The following is a 16,697-nucleotide window of genomic DNA, read 5'->3' as shown; positions in this document are numbered from 1 at the left end:
CTCAAAAAAAAAAAAAAAAAAAAAAAGGAAAAAAGAGGCAGCTAATTACAGGCAATAGGACCTCACTGTCTCACATTTGGAAATTTCTTTTGGCTGGAGTCCTACACTCTGTTTTATGGCTGAAATTAAACCAATCTACAGTCGGATTCTACAATGATTCTACAATGATTCTAATATACACATATAGGTTATTAAGTCTTCCTGGTTCCTTATCTTATATCTAAGAAATGCTGTCTTATGTGAGCAGATGTTCCATTGTTAAAAATGTATTGGAAACTGCTGAATTCCCCATTTATATTTGGGGGATGATCAGAGGATGTTTTATGTAACACTGAATTATCAGATGGACAATGTGTGTTAGTTAATGTGCACAGGCTTTAAGTATTTTTAACAACACCTGGAATACAGTAACATATTTTTTCATTACTTATGCCTCATGTTTATATTTTTTTTTAAAAAAAGACATGGTAACATTTTTTAATTCAGCTCAATTTTCAGTGTAGAGTTTTGGTGTCATCCAAGGTCAGTGCCCTCCCCCAGTATCCCATAACTTGCTAGGTTTATAGGAGTTATAGGTTATAGGTTTTCCCATATATGTCAGAAAGGTGCTTGACAAATTGTGCATTTGGGACCCATCCAGGTGGAGGACTTTTCCTTAATGGATGTTTCCTGGGACTTAGTATGTATTTCTTACTGTGGTGGTGTGTAAATGTGGAGCTCATGGAATCTGTCTCTTGGAATACACTGCATTAAAAGGCTTAAAAGTGTTTATAAAAGTATTTATAAATATTTTGCTGTCAAATGTTTATGTTAATAGATGGCCATGCTTTTTAAGTGATACCACAAATAGCTGAGGGTTGCATTAAAAAAACGCTGGTAAACATTTACTTTCAAATGCAGTTTTACAGCTCCTGGTGTCTCAAACCAGACTGCTTTCACATTACCAAGAATTTTTTTGTTGTATTTTTTTTTTCTGGGGCTCTGATTAATTTAATTTCCATCTTGCTCTGTACTAGTGCAAGTCAAGTTCAGCTTCGGTGCCCCTGCGTGACAGCAGCTGCGCTGATCCCGAGTTCAATTGCAGCTAGGCAGGGACCAGGGTTTTAAAGTCTGGCAAGGTTTTAACAGTGCCAGAAGCGCTGCTATTGGAGACCATCAAAACAGCTCTCCTTTATGTCTCTCCTGCACTGAAACACCCTGCAGAGGCAGGATCCCAGGTACTGGAATCCCTCAGCAGAGAGATGGATTTGGGCTAATTAGCCCTGATTTTCAGCAGGGGCAGCTGGGGCTGAGCTGGCACTCAGTGGATGGAGCTGGGCTGATTTTGGGAAGCTCTGAGCACCTGTGCTGTGTGTCTGATCCGTATTCCCAATCAACCTGGTTTTGTTGATGTGTCACCTTTGTTTCAATATTAATGTACGGCATCTCTCTAACAGTAGATTTATAGTCCTCTAACATATGGTAAACATACAGTGGTTTGCAGGAACTTCTATAATACTGATTTAAACACCATAGCAAGTATTTAGGGTCCTTCCATCACCATAATTCACCTCCAGTTGCTTACTTATAAAATTCTTGCTCTTCAGGCTTTTGTCACAATCCTTTCTGAGTCCTAGAATTAATATCAAGATAATTAGAAGTGCCAGATAAAAACCTCTTCTCCTATTAACAAATCATTCTCCTCCATATTGTTGTTTTCTTCTATAGAGAAAAAAAATCATTGAAATGTTTCAAAAGGCATCTCCATTGTAGATCTCACCTCTGGGAGGTTCAAGTGTTTGCTGTGTATTCAAACCCTTAAATCATATTATTCAACCTGCATTGCAAATCCCTGGAGCTACCCACTAAATCAAATAACATGTTTCCTTAGGAGGCAGGAAAAGCAGGAGACATCAAAATATGTATTATTAAAATCCATTTCGGTGTGGGTGCAATCTGACAATGGGTTCAGCACTTCATTTCAGCAGACAAGACAGTGGTTTTTTGGTAGTGGAATTACCATGTATTTACCCTTGATTAATCCAGCAGTGAGAACACTGAAGATGGAAACAATTGTGTGAAGGCCAAGGAAACTTGTGGTAAAAAAAAATAATTTGGGGAGTGGTTACAAAGACTGAGTAGGGATTGTCCTGCTTAGAGGTTACTCTGTGCCCGTTTTGGGGGTACCAGCATTAGTTATTGCACAGTGTTTGCTAGTCTTCAGGGGTTACTGAAGGTGGAATGCAAAAATGGTGTGTTTGTGTGAGGAGGCAAAGTGTAACACTGCCTGTGTCTGCCCTGTTTAGTGCTGAGCATCGGAGAAGGTGGATTCTGGGAAGGCAGCACCCGGGGACATATTGGCTGGTTTCCTGCAGAGTGTGTGGAAGAAGTTCAGTGCAAACCAAATGAAAGCAAACCAGGTAATCACATCAAGCCCTTGTTGAACCCTAATGTGACAGATGCCATGTGTCTGGCCCAACAGACACATCAGGGCCTTTGTGCTCTGCTAGAAATGGGAGAATTGGATAAAGCTGAGCTGCTGAACTAAAAAATACAGGTAGGTTTATTGATTGGATTTTACTGTCCAAGCAAGCGGACTTGCTTGTGAGGAACTATGCTGAGAAGTACCAAAGCTTTTACACAGAGCTGTATGCAGAGATTTTGTATAGGATTATGTTGATTTTTATTTTCTAAAGAGAGGGAGAATGTCTAATGAGACAAATAAATAAGGGAAGAAAACCTGGCCAGACATCTCCAAGTCTGAGGGAGTCATACAATGCATTTAGCTCTTGTTCACAGCCCTGTTGACCTTTCCCTGAATGCTAGAACAGGCATCGTTTAGTGGGGTGTCCCATACCCATCTTTACTGATGGCAAAGGAAATGGAGTCCTCCTTTATCACACATGTGTATTGCCACAAGTAACTTTAAACAAGGAGCCTTTATAGTCCTGGTATAATAAAAAAAATAATCTACATTAAAGCAGGTTATTTTAAGAAATACCTACCATCTCATCATTTCCCAGCTTTTAAGAATTAAGATGTGAGGACATCCTCTCTAATTAAAAGCTCATTATAAATGAGCTCTGAGAATATAATTAATGTTCTCCAGGAGTGTATGCAGTTTGAAATCATCTATTGATGTGTTTTTAGATCTCTGTTGTATTGATTAAGAACTACTGGCATTGCACAGATGATACACTAAAATTTATGCATTGCATCATTCATTTACAGATGTTTTTCTTTTATGCATGTCATTATAAACTGCAAGGTATACTTTTCTTTTTTCCCTTCTATGTGGAGAGGTTGTGCTTCCTTTTCTGTCTCCCTTTTGAGAGGGGAAAAGAGGAGGAGGCAAAACCAGATCTAATATTTGGAGAGAATGGATCCAGGCTCTGAGAATAGAGGGAGAACAGTTGTGTAGCTCTTCAAAGGGCTTCAGAAAAGTCAGAAGTTAAAGCTGGAGATTGAGGCTGGAATTGCCCAGTGTAGGAACAGTAACCCTGCATTAAATTTGAGCTGTCCATTTGTCTCCAGATCTGTAGAAAATTCTGAGGGCATGAAGTGAAGTTTAAAGATAGGAAAGAAGTTTTTCATCTTTCAAGTGATTTTGAAGAGAGACTAACCAAACCTGTTTGTTACAAATCCTTAAAGACTTCCTTGAGAATTACTTCAGGAGGTAAATTCAGTATGTGACAGGATTCTCTTAATAGATGATGATTGTTTTTTGAGCAAGAATGTCTTTGATCATTCAAAGGAACACAAAAATTAAGAAAAAAAATTGTCACAAAAAGAACAAAAGGATTATGAAAGCTGGAAGCAAGAAAAGAATATAAACAGAAGCATGTTACAAATTTTCTGACATGAAATTATGAAGACTTATTCCATGTGTCTGGCAAAGCACCAGACATTTATTGTAATTTATAACTATTGCCTTCTTTCCGATTGTTTTCCTGTTTGCTTATGGTACAGTGGGAATAATAATGTTAACATAGCTTAAGGCTTTAAATATGCCATTCTTCTACTCTAAAAAGGATGAAAATGTAATTAAATAGGAACAAAAGGGACACATTTTCTCTGGCAGTGAACTTGTGCACTCCCATATTTTGCTGGGCTACCTCAAAAAATGTCCCGCACCCAGAATGAGGTTCAATGCTTCTGTGAGTAATGTGATAGAGGCTGGAGCTGAGAGGGAAATGGAATATATGGAATGCACAGTATGTGCCATATTATTATTGAAATATGTCATGGAGTGAAAGCAGCTGATCACAGAATTGCTCTGTGCATTCCCTCTGCATAGGAAACAATGGGAATGAAAGGGAAAAGCTCTATAAGCAAAAATCAGCCAGTATTCCCTCTGAGTAAAAATGCAGAAGTAATTTAGAAAAATGTGTTAGGCATGGTGAAATGATTAGAAATTAAATTAGGTCTGTTGGGATTGCTGAAAGAACATCAGCTGAGAAACATCACAAACTTGTGCCTCTTGCAAGAATTTGCATCGTGGTCTTTGCAAAGCAGCAGAACTTCTTATGATAATGATTTAGAAAGTAGATCATTTCAATGTGGAGGAAATGAAGCTCAGACTCAGCTTTTTCCACACCAGCACCACAGCAACAGTTCTTTCCCCTCAACGAGATTTAGGAACATTTCTTCCAGCAGCTTCCCTTTGCTATTTAGTTTGAACAATTGTGTTTAATAGAGGCTTGTCATTTGCACGCCATGAGTGAAGGAAAGAGGAATAGTTCTTGGAAAAAACAAACTCCAATTAAACACTCCAGGCCCAGTAAAACTGCTGGGCAGGTGTTTCATGTCAGGCTGATGTATAATCTCCCTTCTATGGAAAGTTCCATTTTTAGGGAACTTTATTGCAATCCCAACTGTTCTCTGGAAGTGGGCAGGACAGAACAGCACCTGGTTCCTGTGTTCTCTTCAAAGATACCATGCCAGCTTGGCAGGTTCTGTTTTCCAAAGAAAATCGTATTGACTGGCATTAATTCTTCTTCCTTTCTTTTATCCTCCATTAATTGAGACTTGTAGGAATTGCTCCATTATTTTGCTAGGGTTGATGCCAGGTCTATGGGCTCCCAATTATCCAGGTTGTCTCATTTGCCCTTTAATGGCACCAGCACAGGACCTGCTGCTTTCCAGTTTAAAGTTCCCTTGACATTTTGAGATCCAATGGAAAAAGAACAACAAGAAAGAAAATCATTATTGTGGTCTGCTAAATTCTTTTGCCTGCTTTTAAAAAATTCTTACAAACAAGACTTTCATGCTACCTCGTTTTAAAAAGTGCCAGTTTTTGGCATTTTGTAGCCAGTTTTTAGCATTCTGCAGAATTATTCTGAGTGTAGAAATATTCCCTCAGATGAGGTTGGCACATCATCTTGCATTTTACCTGCTCAAACAGAGAATACAAATGTCACATATTTACTCTTTCTGCATTGACAGTTATCTTGTGTTATTCAGTAATGAGCCAGTTTCATTTTGCAATGTCTTTCTATTCTGAAATATGTTAATTCATTTTTTTTTCTAAAATGTTCTGGGTAAGTTGAAAAAATGTTTCTCCTGCTTTAATTTAGATGTTTCTGTTTGCTTTTCTTCCATCATAAGGTATTACATGAACTTGAGAGACTTACTACATAAATGCTTTCTATTACACTTGTGATTTTATGTTCCACAGCCTTCAGAATTCAGGACTATCCGATTGCCCACAACTGAGGTGAAGTATTCATTTTTGGGCTGGAAGTTATCTTTAGCTATATTCCAATTTTATAATTTATTAAACTTTATAATTTATTATTCCTCCCTCCGTGAAGTGCCTGGAGAGCTCCTAGATTTTACAAATGATACTGATATAAAGGCAGACTCAGCGTGTCTGAGAGATTCTTGCTGTCTTTCAACTCTTGGCCTCCTCAGTGCACCTTTCCTTGAGTTCCAGCCTCATTTTTAATATTGTCTCAGGATGAGTTTTCATTCCATAGCCTCCTTCGTGCCTTTTTCTAACCTGCGCCCTTGGGATACACCTTGTTAGTACCTGTAGGAGTGCTGGGAGTTTATTTCAGAGTAGATCTGATGCGGGCACACGGCTGCAGTGGCCGTGGGCAGTTCTCAAGAGCTCCTTTCTGCAGGCCAGGATCTGCAGGATCCGAGCTGCGCAGCCCGAGCTGTGCCAGTCCCGGGGCAGCGCTGGCAGGGCGCGTTCCCGGCGCTGCGCTGCCCATGGAGCCGTGCCCGTGCTGACCTCTAGTGTCACAGCAGGCTCTGCCGGGCTCCGCGCTGCCTTTTCCTCTCCAAGGTGGCACAGAGGCACGGGATATTTGTGTCAGGAACTGTGTGGTCAGCAGGAGCAGGGAGGTCACCTTTCCCCTGTACTCAGCACTGGTGAGGGCACACCTCGAGTGCCGTGTCCAGCTCTGGCCCCTCAGTTTGGGAAGGACGTTGAGATGATCGAGCGTGTCCAGAGGAGGCAACGAGGCTGGAGAGGGGCTGGGAACACAAACCCTGTGAGGAACCACTGAGGGAGCTGGGGGTGTTCAGCCTGGAGCAAAGGAGACTCAGGGTGACCTTATCACTCTCTACAGCTCCCTGAAAGGTGGCTGTGGTCAGGTTGGTCTCTTTCTCCAGGCAGTGCTGACAGAACCAGAGGACACAATCTCAAGCTGCACCAAGGGAAATACAAGTTGGATATTAGGAAAAGGTATTTTATGGAAAGAGTGATAAAGTACTGGAATGGTCTGCCCTGGGATGTGGTGGAGTCACCACCCCTGGATGTGTTTAGGAGAATGCTGGATGTGGCACTGGGTGCCATGGCTCAGTTGAGGTGTCAGGGCATGGGCTGGACTCAATGATCTTGAAGATCTCTTCCAACCCAGTCGTTCTGTGAATTCTATGAACTCTGTGACCTCAGTGATCACAGAGACCACCCTGTCAGCCAGGCTGAGTGCCACCTCGTGTCCCTTCCTGAGCACAGTGCCTGTGCTTTTGTTTGGTATCCCTTATTCCTGAGTTTCCAGCAACTTGAAAACGTAGTGACAGATTATCCAGGAATAGCAGAGCTCCCTTGCAATTTTTTTTTACCTATGTAACTTTACACAGGTGTTAAAAGCAGAAACTGCAGCCATGCTTGTCCAGCATTCCCTGTCAAACCCAGAAGTTACCAAACAAGTCCAAGCTGTGTTAATAAAATGCATCCTTTTGCTGTTTCTGAAGCAGAGAATTTTCTGGTTTCCACATTCTTAGTTTTTAACGCCCTGTGCGTTCAGTACAACCAGATTTGTTCCTCATTTCCACCATCCCTTTTTATAATTAGCACAACACCTTCCCAGGCAGTCGAGCCAGCCAGGCTCCTAGAAAATGGATTTGCCTTCCTGTAAGAAGGAAAGATGCTTTACTGTGGGTTGAGGAGCTGACATCTGTACTGGCCTTCCAGAACGACCGGAGTCTTGGTTTCCCAAATTTTCTGTCTGGACATAATAGATAACCATATATAAAACCAGTTCCTTATCCCATATAATTGATTCTATGATTCTGTGTTAAACAGCAGTGGAGGGGGGAAAAAATGGATAAAACCCCCCTTTTCATCCAGTCTAAATGGCCCACCTTTTATAAATTACCCAGATTAGCAAAATCCTTTTTAACAAATTATTCCTGGTTTGTTATGATCAGTTCTGGCTAATTTTTAGCTAGAAAGGCAACTGAAGAATAAATAGAAATGTTGTGGTGATTATTAGGTGATTATTAGATAAAATTCTATGCACAAATAACTTTGGAAACCACTAGAAATGAGTGGGTTTCAATGAGACAGAAGAGATGGTATCTCACCAAATGAGCACCTCAAGGGTTTTGATAATGAATTTTGATAAATTCTCCTTCCACAAGATTTCACCTTGAGTAGAAGGTGCCTGTGTACCTGTGACAGAATTATTGTGCAACTTGAACTGTTTGGCGTGAGCAGCAGCAGTTAAGGACAAAACATTGCTGCAGCTGGAAGGACTAAATGGAGGAAGTATAAAAGAAATTTATAGATGTGAGGGAAAGATATTTTTGTTGGGAAAGTTAATCACAAACATTGTCATGGCACTAGTGTAAGGAGCTAAGAAGTTCTGAGAGCTGGGAAATATGTTCTGACTCGACAGTGCAGGCTGGACTCAATATGACCAAGACAATATAAAGCCAAATTAAAATCAAATTGAAAAGGCAAGGTTGCCTCACATGTAGTTGGAAAAGCGTGCTGTGATGCAGATACAAAGGCAGCCATTTCAAATGGGTTGAAAGCTCAAGGGAGGACTATTACACTATTATATTATATTATATTATATTATATTATATTATATTATATTATATTATATTAATTATTTTTAGTCCCAGTCAGTCTCTGAAGGTGGGATCCCATTGTAACCCTGGTACCCAGAGCCCAAGCTGACAGCTCAGGCACTGTTCAGTCATTTTCCATTCCTTGAGGGATGTCATCCAAAGCACTGACCTCTGAAATACTCTTTCCTGCCTTGCTTCTGTTTTGCACAACCAACCACCTGGCTCATGGGATTCTGAGCAATTTCATCTCTTGAGGAGTGATTTTCTGCCCCATAATGTTTCCCATGGACAGATCTGCCATTAAAAAATTGGGAATGGATGACAACACTCAACACAGTGATCATAACAAAGATACTCTGTGTCTGATTTATGCTTTAGAAAGATCAGGAATATGCCATATACCATATTTTTGCTTAAACTGCATTCTCCTCCATCAATCAGTGGGAAAACTATTCTGCAACCAAAAAAAAAAAAGAAAATCTATGCAAAGAACTAGATATGAGGTGCTGGCAAGCCAGCCCACAAAGCCCAGCTGACACAGGAGCTTGGTGCAGTAATAATCAACTAATTCTGACAACTCTCTGTAGCTGAGGATGTAAATCAACCCCACTTTTTTGTCTCAAGTGATGGAAATTCAAAGAATGAACCTCAGCAAGTTTCTGCACTTTAGCTTTGCTGAGCGAGGCATTTGTGCTCCCAGTGATGATAAACAGCAGTTTGGGAAAAGGCTCTGGAATGAATCATCACTCAATAATAATGGGAATGGGAGGCAGAGGTGACTGGAGAGCTGTTTTTATCTGCAGGCTGGCTATGGGAGGGAGCCATCTGCTTCCCACACAACCTGCAGGGCATCCTCTCTGGCCAAAGGTGCCTTGAAAGGCCTTTCCTTCTTTTAGTCTTGATCTTCTGAGCAAGAAGCAATAGAGATTTCTTACTGTAACGGGAGTATTTGTTAGAAATCCTTGGGAACACTGAGTCTACTGACCCGTTTCTCAAATAATGATGCAGGTCTGGTTGGAAGGAAGAGTAAAATAAAGGATTCCATGATAATAATTTCATCATTTGTCGAGGTTTTGAGGGCAGCATAAAGCCAAAGCATCAAACAAAATTATTCAAATTAAAAAAAGAAAAAAGCAAGCCTATGTCTAGAGCTTGCAGAGAATGTAAGCCTGTCTGCATACTTATCTCTGCATAAGGAATTTTTAATTCATAATATTTTACTGTCTGGGCTGCTCAGCTGACACGTATTTCATCCCTTTCACTCCCATTTCCATGCTTGCTAAGAGCCACTTAGGAATAACTCTAATCAGCTGGAAAGGAGCAGCACAACTCTCCAAAGCATTGAAATAGGCTAAAAATAAATTGCATAGCAATATAAAATCAGAGTTACGTAGTAGGAAACTCAACATTTCCAGTGCATCTGGGATTGCTGCTGTGTGAAATCGGACATGCAGGTGGGGAGTTTTTCCTCTTCTGGTTCTTTCTGCATTTTTTTTCCCTCAAGAAATTGTCTGTCACACCATAGAGGATCAAAGAAGTGCAAACTCTGAGGGATGTCTGAAGAAAGGAGTTACTATGATGGTTTATTCCTGTACTTCCAGTGATGCACTCCCATTTTCTGTTCAAAATCGCAGCCCATGGAATATTTTCAAGTTGAGAGCAGATAGAGACATCAGAGCTGTCTAATGTTACAAATTACTGTAGAAGCACCAAAAAGTTAAAGCCATGAAGTGAATGATTTATGAAGTGATGGAGCCTCCTGGGGAATTTAAGCCCAATTATTGGTTTAAGAGAGAATACTTCAGCTTGTGGCAGAATTTGAGCAGCCCTGTTCTGCAGCATGCTAAAAACCTAGGAGTAATACCTAATTTTTGATTCCCAGTTGTTCTTGTGGAAACTGCTCATATAACATGGTTTTTTCAAGCCATTAATATCTGTCTTGAGCTTCTCCAATTTTAACAAACCTGGCAGATCTTAATGACTGTTAGTAGACAAAAGTCTGTAGCTTTTACCTCCTGGAACTCTGCAGCATTTCAAATTTCATAAAGAATACATATTTTAATTCTAGCATCTCTGTACTAATAGTTTTTTGTTTTGGTTGGTTTTTTATAATTACTGATACTTTGTAATATCTTATGAACCTATGATCAACTATAGTTGATGTTTTTGCTTTCTCTAAGTATCTTAAAAGACAATAGCAATAGCTTTTACCTTGATTTAACATCTGTTTTTTCTCCCTGAAATTCTGTTTAACTGGGATTCTCTGATGCACCTGTGTAAATATTATTTGTATCAGAACACTGATTCTGTTCAAATCATTCTGGCTATCTATCAGAATCAAATACAATGGCCTAATTCATCTAACTCATTACATTTAGCATGACCAAACGCTTTTAAAAGCAACTTTGGAAAAAAAAAAAAAAGAAGTCAAGCCTTAGATCTACACACATTCCAAAAGTGTTGAGAGGTCATCTTTTTCTGCTGCACTTAATGCCACATTGGGGCTTTTTTTCCCTTCTGATTTTTAATGGCTCAGATAAAAGGCTTGACAACAGAGGCTGAAAACTCTTTGAAACACTCCCCAGTTAGTTGAGATCCAATTCTTCTTAATTTAAGGAAAACTGCTTAAAGTCATGGCAGTGCTGGAGGTGATCAGGAAAATGATGCCTAAACAGAGCAGCTGCCAGATAATCCATACTCTGTTCTGAAATCACGGCTCTGCCTTTTGCTTCCCTCCCTTGCTAGAGAGCTCAGCTCATTTTGTTATAGATCAGTACTAGAGGGATACTCCGGGGTCAGAAATAGATCCTTGGTCTCCAGGTAAAACAGACAGACCTGAGTGAATGTTCCCAATTGTGAACTCACAAAATGGATTGAATTTTAAATGGTAGTGTAACTTGGTTACGTTATTTACACACAGAAGTGTGTTTGTAGCTGAGTCTGTATTGTTACATCTGCGGTCACCATTTATTGCCGTGGGTCTTCAGGGCAGTCAGGACTTGGTGAAGGGAAGGAGATATCTTGACTCTATTTCAGAAGGCTGGTTTATTATATTATGATATATATTACATTAAAAAGACCACACTATAACTATACTACAAAGAACAGAGAGAAAGATTCATCAGAAGGCGAGACAGGAATAGAAAGGAATGAATAACAAAGTTCTGTGACTCCCAGAGAGTCGGAGAGCTGCTGCCTCCTCGATTGGCCACCAAGCAGAAACATCCCACACTGACCAATGGAGGAAGCACCTGCTGCATTCCACAGCAGCAGATAACAAATTGTTCACACTTGAAGCTGAGGCCCTTCAGCTTCTCGGGAGAAGAAAATCCTAGCAAAGGGATTTTCATAAAATACCACAATTACAAGTCTGAAACTTGGGCTTTGCTTTCTGAACTGAAATGGAAAATGTCCATCAACTTCATCAATTTTCTCATCCCTCCAGTCAGTCTGCAATTCACAAATATAAAATGTGGCTGTGAAAGTCAAACTGATTTTGTGGATGACTTACAAGCAAAAAGCACTTCAATGTATTAAGTATTTTTTATTTTTTTTAGCCAAGGGTTCAACTCTAATTATACAACAATCACTAAGTCTTTACTCCTGCTTGCAGTTATCTTTTGCACACATCAAGAATTAGTTTAGTGCTGTCTGGAGAGACATTGAAAATAGTTCTGTATTTCTCCTGAAAATAATGAAAGTAATTATACTGGGTACCCTGTACAACACATTCGTAGTTTAAGGAAATGAAATATAACATATCTTTATATCATATTTTGTCAGATAAGTTATAAAGTTATTTTTTGGAAGTTGTAATAACATTTGTTACTCAAGACTTTAAAAAGAAGGAAAATAGTTACATTCATGACTGTAAATCCTTATAGATTATACTTCTTCTTTCATTTTGCCAGGATCAAACCTCTCCTTTGGATTGATCTCATAGGAGACTTTGAGTCCCTGGGCCATTGTTTGAGAGAAAAATGCAAATATAGATAGGAAAATCCCAGACACCTTGGATTGTCCCCAAAGTCCCCAAGTTTTCATGCTAAGATTTTATCACCCAAGGATAAGACACAGCTACATGCAGCAAACAAAAGACTGTCAGAAGAAATAATGCCAGAATTGGTTTATTTGAAAGAGCAGAGGATGTTTCTAATGGTACAGATTTTTGCTAAGAGCTTGCCCCAGAGAAAGGCAAATTAAAGAATCTTGTTTCATTTTTAGCAAACAAATCTTAAGGGTGTAGTTTGTTTTCAAATGGACTCTTGAGCTCCTCATATTACTCTCCCTCACTGGTTTTAATGCTTTGCTTATAAATGCATTCACATTTTCAGGGTGAGCTGGTGAAATATTACCTGTATTCTGGGCAGCAGGTAGACAGATGAAAAAGGGAAACTATTATTTTCCTGCAAATGTCTTGTTTACTGGGGGCAAGGAGAACAGGGAGGTGAAAATGATTGTCACAGGGGTGATACATCATTGCCCTGGTGGATAATGCACTTTTTGTGTTTCCTGAGCAGCCCAGCAGTGGGATGATGCTGCTGCTGCAGCACAGGGATGCTGTTCTTAGGAGTGGCTGTGCTCAGGTGCTCGCTCCCCCAGAGCAGATCGCACAGCGCTGGGAAGGACAGACACCTCTTGGTGAAGACAGACAGACCCAGAGCTCGCCAGGGGGGCTCGGTGCCCCTGAGTGCCTCGGGGTGGGAAGTGTTTGTGAGCCTGAGGGGCAGGGAGCAGCGCACAGCTGGGGAGCAGAGGGGCTGCAGGTGCTGCTGGAGCCATGAGCTTGGCTGTGCCACTAGCTCCAGCTTCTCTCTGGGGGGGTTTGGACTGTGCTTTCAATGCTGCCACTGACCTGGGGGAAAAATTAATTATATTTATATTTATAACTATAAAAATATTAATATATATTATATGTTTTTAATGCTGCCACTGACCTGGAGAAAAAATAATTATATATATATATATATATATATTATATATATATATAAATATATATATAAATATATATATATATAAAAATATATATAACTATATAACTATATATATAATAATATATATAATGAGTTTTTAGTGCTGCCACAGAAGATGTGGGGGAAAAATAATTATATTTTTATATATACATAATAAAAATATATTATTATATAAAAATTATATTTTATATAACTATGTAAATAATAATAATATATTATATACATATAATACAAATTTATAAAAATATTATATTATAATATATATTTTCCATATTGTATCTGTAATAAATATAACATAACATAACTATATAATTTAATCTATAATAAATATAACTATATTTTTTAGGTTAGTTTGTGTGTAAAACTCTCTGCAAATTGTTCCTAAAATAGCGGCTGCTGCATCTAAAGTCTAAGTACACTTGAACCCAAACTTTCATTTAATCATTCTGTGTCTGGGAAGAGAACTGTTAAATATTACTGAACTTTTCCTCATTAAACAGGTGTTGAGTTTATTAGCATATGTCTTATTAGCTGGCTAATAAATGCAGGTGATACTGATTATTTAATGAGAAGCTTTACCTCTACCAAGATGTTTTTAAGTATTCATTTTGATAGATGTTTTAGTGTTCAGTTCTGAATGTAAAAAATCCTTCAGTTGAACTGTAATGAGTTGAGCTACACCATAGTTCCTGCATTTGGAGAGTCAGTGAGGTTTTGCCCTGTTAATAGAACTGGAAGACTGAAATGCATCATAAATATCCTTGTTCAAAACTAAATATTTAGAATTTTTTGAAGTCCTGACCTTACTTTGGAGGATGCTGCAACTCATCACATTTAAAAGTTAAGTGGAAATACTTAAGTTAATCAGCCAAGCACTTCAGAAAGTTCTTGCAAGGCTGTTTTGATCCAATTTAAGATGTATTACTGTATCCTTTAAAAGTAAAGAATCAGTGAAGAGTTGATTATCCTTCTTCTGGACTGACCCGAGTTACAAATAAGGCAGCATGTAAAATCTTGCATCAGATCTGCTCAGAATCAAAAGATATTAAGAATTTTCCTTAAAAAACACTGTCCAGTTTCTCAGGTTGTACCATATGGAAACAATATTGATGAAGTCTTTCATATGTCATTTAGCACATGTAATTTTGGGATTCTCCCAGTGTTTTCCAGTACAGCCATAAGCAGGGATAAATTTCAAGCTGTTGTGTTATTTATGAGGGACAAGCTTGAGAAAGCATCCAACAGTCCAAGATGTTGGTCGAATAGAAGGAAAAGAGTTGGCAGCAGGATCACAGGTACTGTCATGCACCCAGGGAACAGGATCGGTGCTTTCTAACATGATTCACCCTGACAAGGATTTTCCTTAATAATCCTCCTGTTTCAGAGGGCTCAAACAGATTACTCGGGCACTGAAATGGGAATGCTTAAAATACCACTTATCCCTGATTGCTGGAATCTTGTTCTGGGAAGCATGTGGGAAAGTGGTTGCTTTGTGTTTTAAACCAGAACTTGGGGCTTAACTCTGAAAAAACCTTTTATAGTGAAGCCTCTGAAGTATGCAACCTGTCCCTAAGTGGCAGATTTATGGTTTGACTTTCAGCTCTCACTTCGAAGCACAGAGAAACCACACTAACCACAACAACAGAGAGTTTTGAATGGAAATCAATCAGCTTGAAGTGATTAATGCCTGAATATCACTTAATTCCCAGGCTGGCATGCCCACACCCAGCCCTGTCAGGTCTGGCAGACCCAGACTGGGATGACCAAGAGTATTGGGTCACTAAAAGGTTGTGATTGGCTTGAAAAGTAGTTTGAACTGCAGGTGTGAATTTAAATTACTACAATCCCTGTCATTCCGATTAAATTTTTTTAAAATCCATTCTAACTTCATACCTTTAGAGTAAATTAAATGTGTCCATGTAGTCTCCTGTAGTCAAGCTTTAAGGTAAAGTTTGCAAATATGTCACTTGAAGGAGCATGAAAATAAGGAACCCATTTCACTCACCCCCTAAAATATGTGAGAGTGGCTTTAATCTTTTCCCAAACCCATATGAAGAGTTATGATATAACATTATTGCTATTCATGAATGCAGGAGACCAATGATTTCCTGGAGACTGGTTGTTTTTCTGGGGCTATTTTCTGCATTTTTCTTGAAACGTGGCTGCCTCGAAGCATTGGGACACTTAAAATTGCATCATTGCTGACAAAAGATCCTTTTACAGTTTTAATTTTAAATGTACACTGTTTTAAAAGGTGGGGGTTTTTTTGTTTTTATTTTGGTTTTTTTTTTTGAGGAAAGTCTTTATCTTGCAAAGATACATTTTAAAGGTTTTTTCTGAAACCTGCAGTATATAACATTGTGTTTTCCCTGCTGTGATGTGTGTACATGCCATGTATATTTGAAGCATTCATTTTTGATGCCCTAAATCAGGTTTTATCTGATTTTGCAATACTCATTTTGCTTACATGATCAGACTTTCACGTGAATATGAAAACACCAATGTTTGGTGTTGATTTTTCTCTTCCTTGTTGGTTTTTCCCCTGGTTTTCTTGCTGAGCTATTCTAAAGTAAAAAAAGTAAAAGATACCCTATAGACCACCTTCCAAATGTGCATAATACATGACCTGGTGCTTAATGTTTTTCAGTATCTCAGAAACAAGAACATATTCTGAATTTTGATCCATGCATTTGATGAGCTATCTAATGGTTTGGTGACGATATTTAAGCCAGGGTTTCTAGAAGTTAATATATTGTGTTACACAAATCAATTCATTCCATTAGTATCCTAAAATCCCAAGCATCTGTTTGGAAGCTCAATAAATCGGACTGCTCTGGTATCTTTATCTGGGATATCAATATTCAAAAGCCTGCCTACATCCTGAACGTGCTGATTGCACCTTTTTCCTTACAGAAAATCAATTACCCTGCCCTACAGCAGCAGAATTTTAAAAAGATACAATCCAAACTTGAATTTCACTCTCTGATTTTACTTCTGTATGCCGTGTGTGTGTACAGCTCTTCTGTGGGCCTTGTTTGAATTCAGGATAAGGTCACCACTGTGCACCTGTTACTGTGCAAAAGCTTTTCCCTACATTTCCTAACAGCCAATATCAGCAAGGGTGCCAGGGCTTTGAAGGAGATTCTCTTGGCTGTCAGACTGGACTCAAGTTTTCCAAAGAGCCATCCCTAGTGAGGTGTTTTTCTTGGACTTGGTCCCACGTTCCTGGCTCACCAAAATTCGGGATTAGCATCCTTCTCTCCCAGCCTGTGTTGTGAGCACTGCCAGAGCCAGTGCTCTGATCCTGTCGGCCGCCAGCCACACATCACTTTTTTCCCCAAGTCAAAATGAATATGTGTGGGTAGCAAGAGCAGACAGGACCTTTCCTGGCTAGGAAATGGTGGGGAGCAGTGAATGCCCCAGTGTTCTGCTGTT

General features: G+C 39.2%; 1 protein-coding gene across 13 annotated transcripts in view; it reads left to right on the top strand.

The window, feature by feature from the left end:
- SHANK2 (SH3 and multiple ankyrin repeat domains 2) overlaps window positions 1-16,697 on the top strand; it is a 278,701-nt gene that overhangs the window by 114,457 nt on the left and 147,547 nt on the right. For all 13 annotated transcript variants that reach the window (XM_038139490.1, XM_038139489.1, XM_038139488.1 and 10 more), the window contains one exon: window positions 2,286-2,399. In XM_038139490.1, the coding sequence (XP_037995418.1) occupies window positions 2,286-2,399 (114 nt within the window). The remainder of the gene's footprint in view (window positions 1-2,285; window positions 2,400-16,697) is intronic.

This window comes from Motacilla alba, chromosome 5 (genome assembly GCF_015832195.1).
Source record: "Motacilla alba alba isolate MOTALB_02 chromosome 5, Motacilla_alba_V1.0_pri, whole genome shotgun sequence".
In the NCBI taxonomy this organism is placed as follows: Eukaryota; Metazoa; Chordata; class Aves; order Passeriformes; family Motacillidae; genus Motacilla; species Motacilla alba.
Note: the sequence above shows the minus strand (reverse complement) of the source record. Positions and strands in the feature narration are given on the sequence as shown.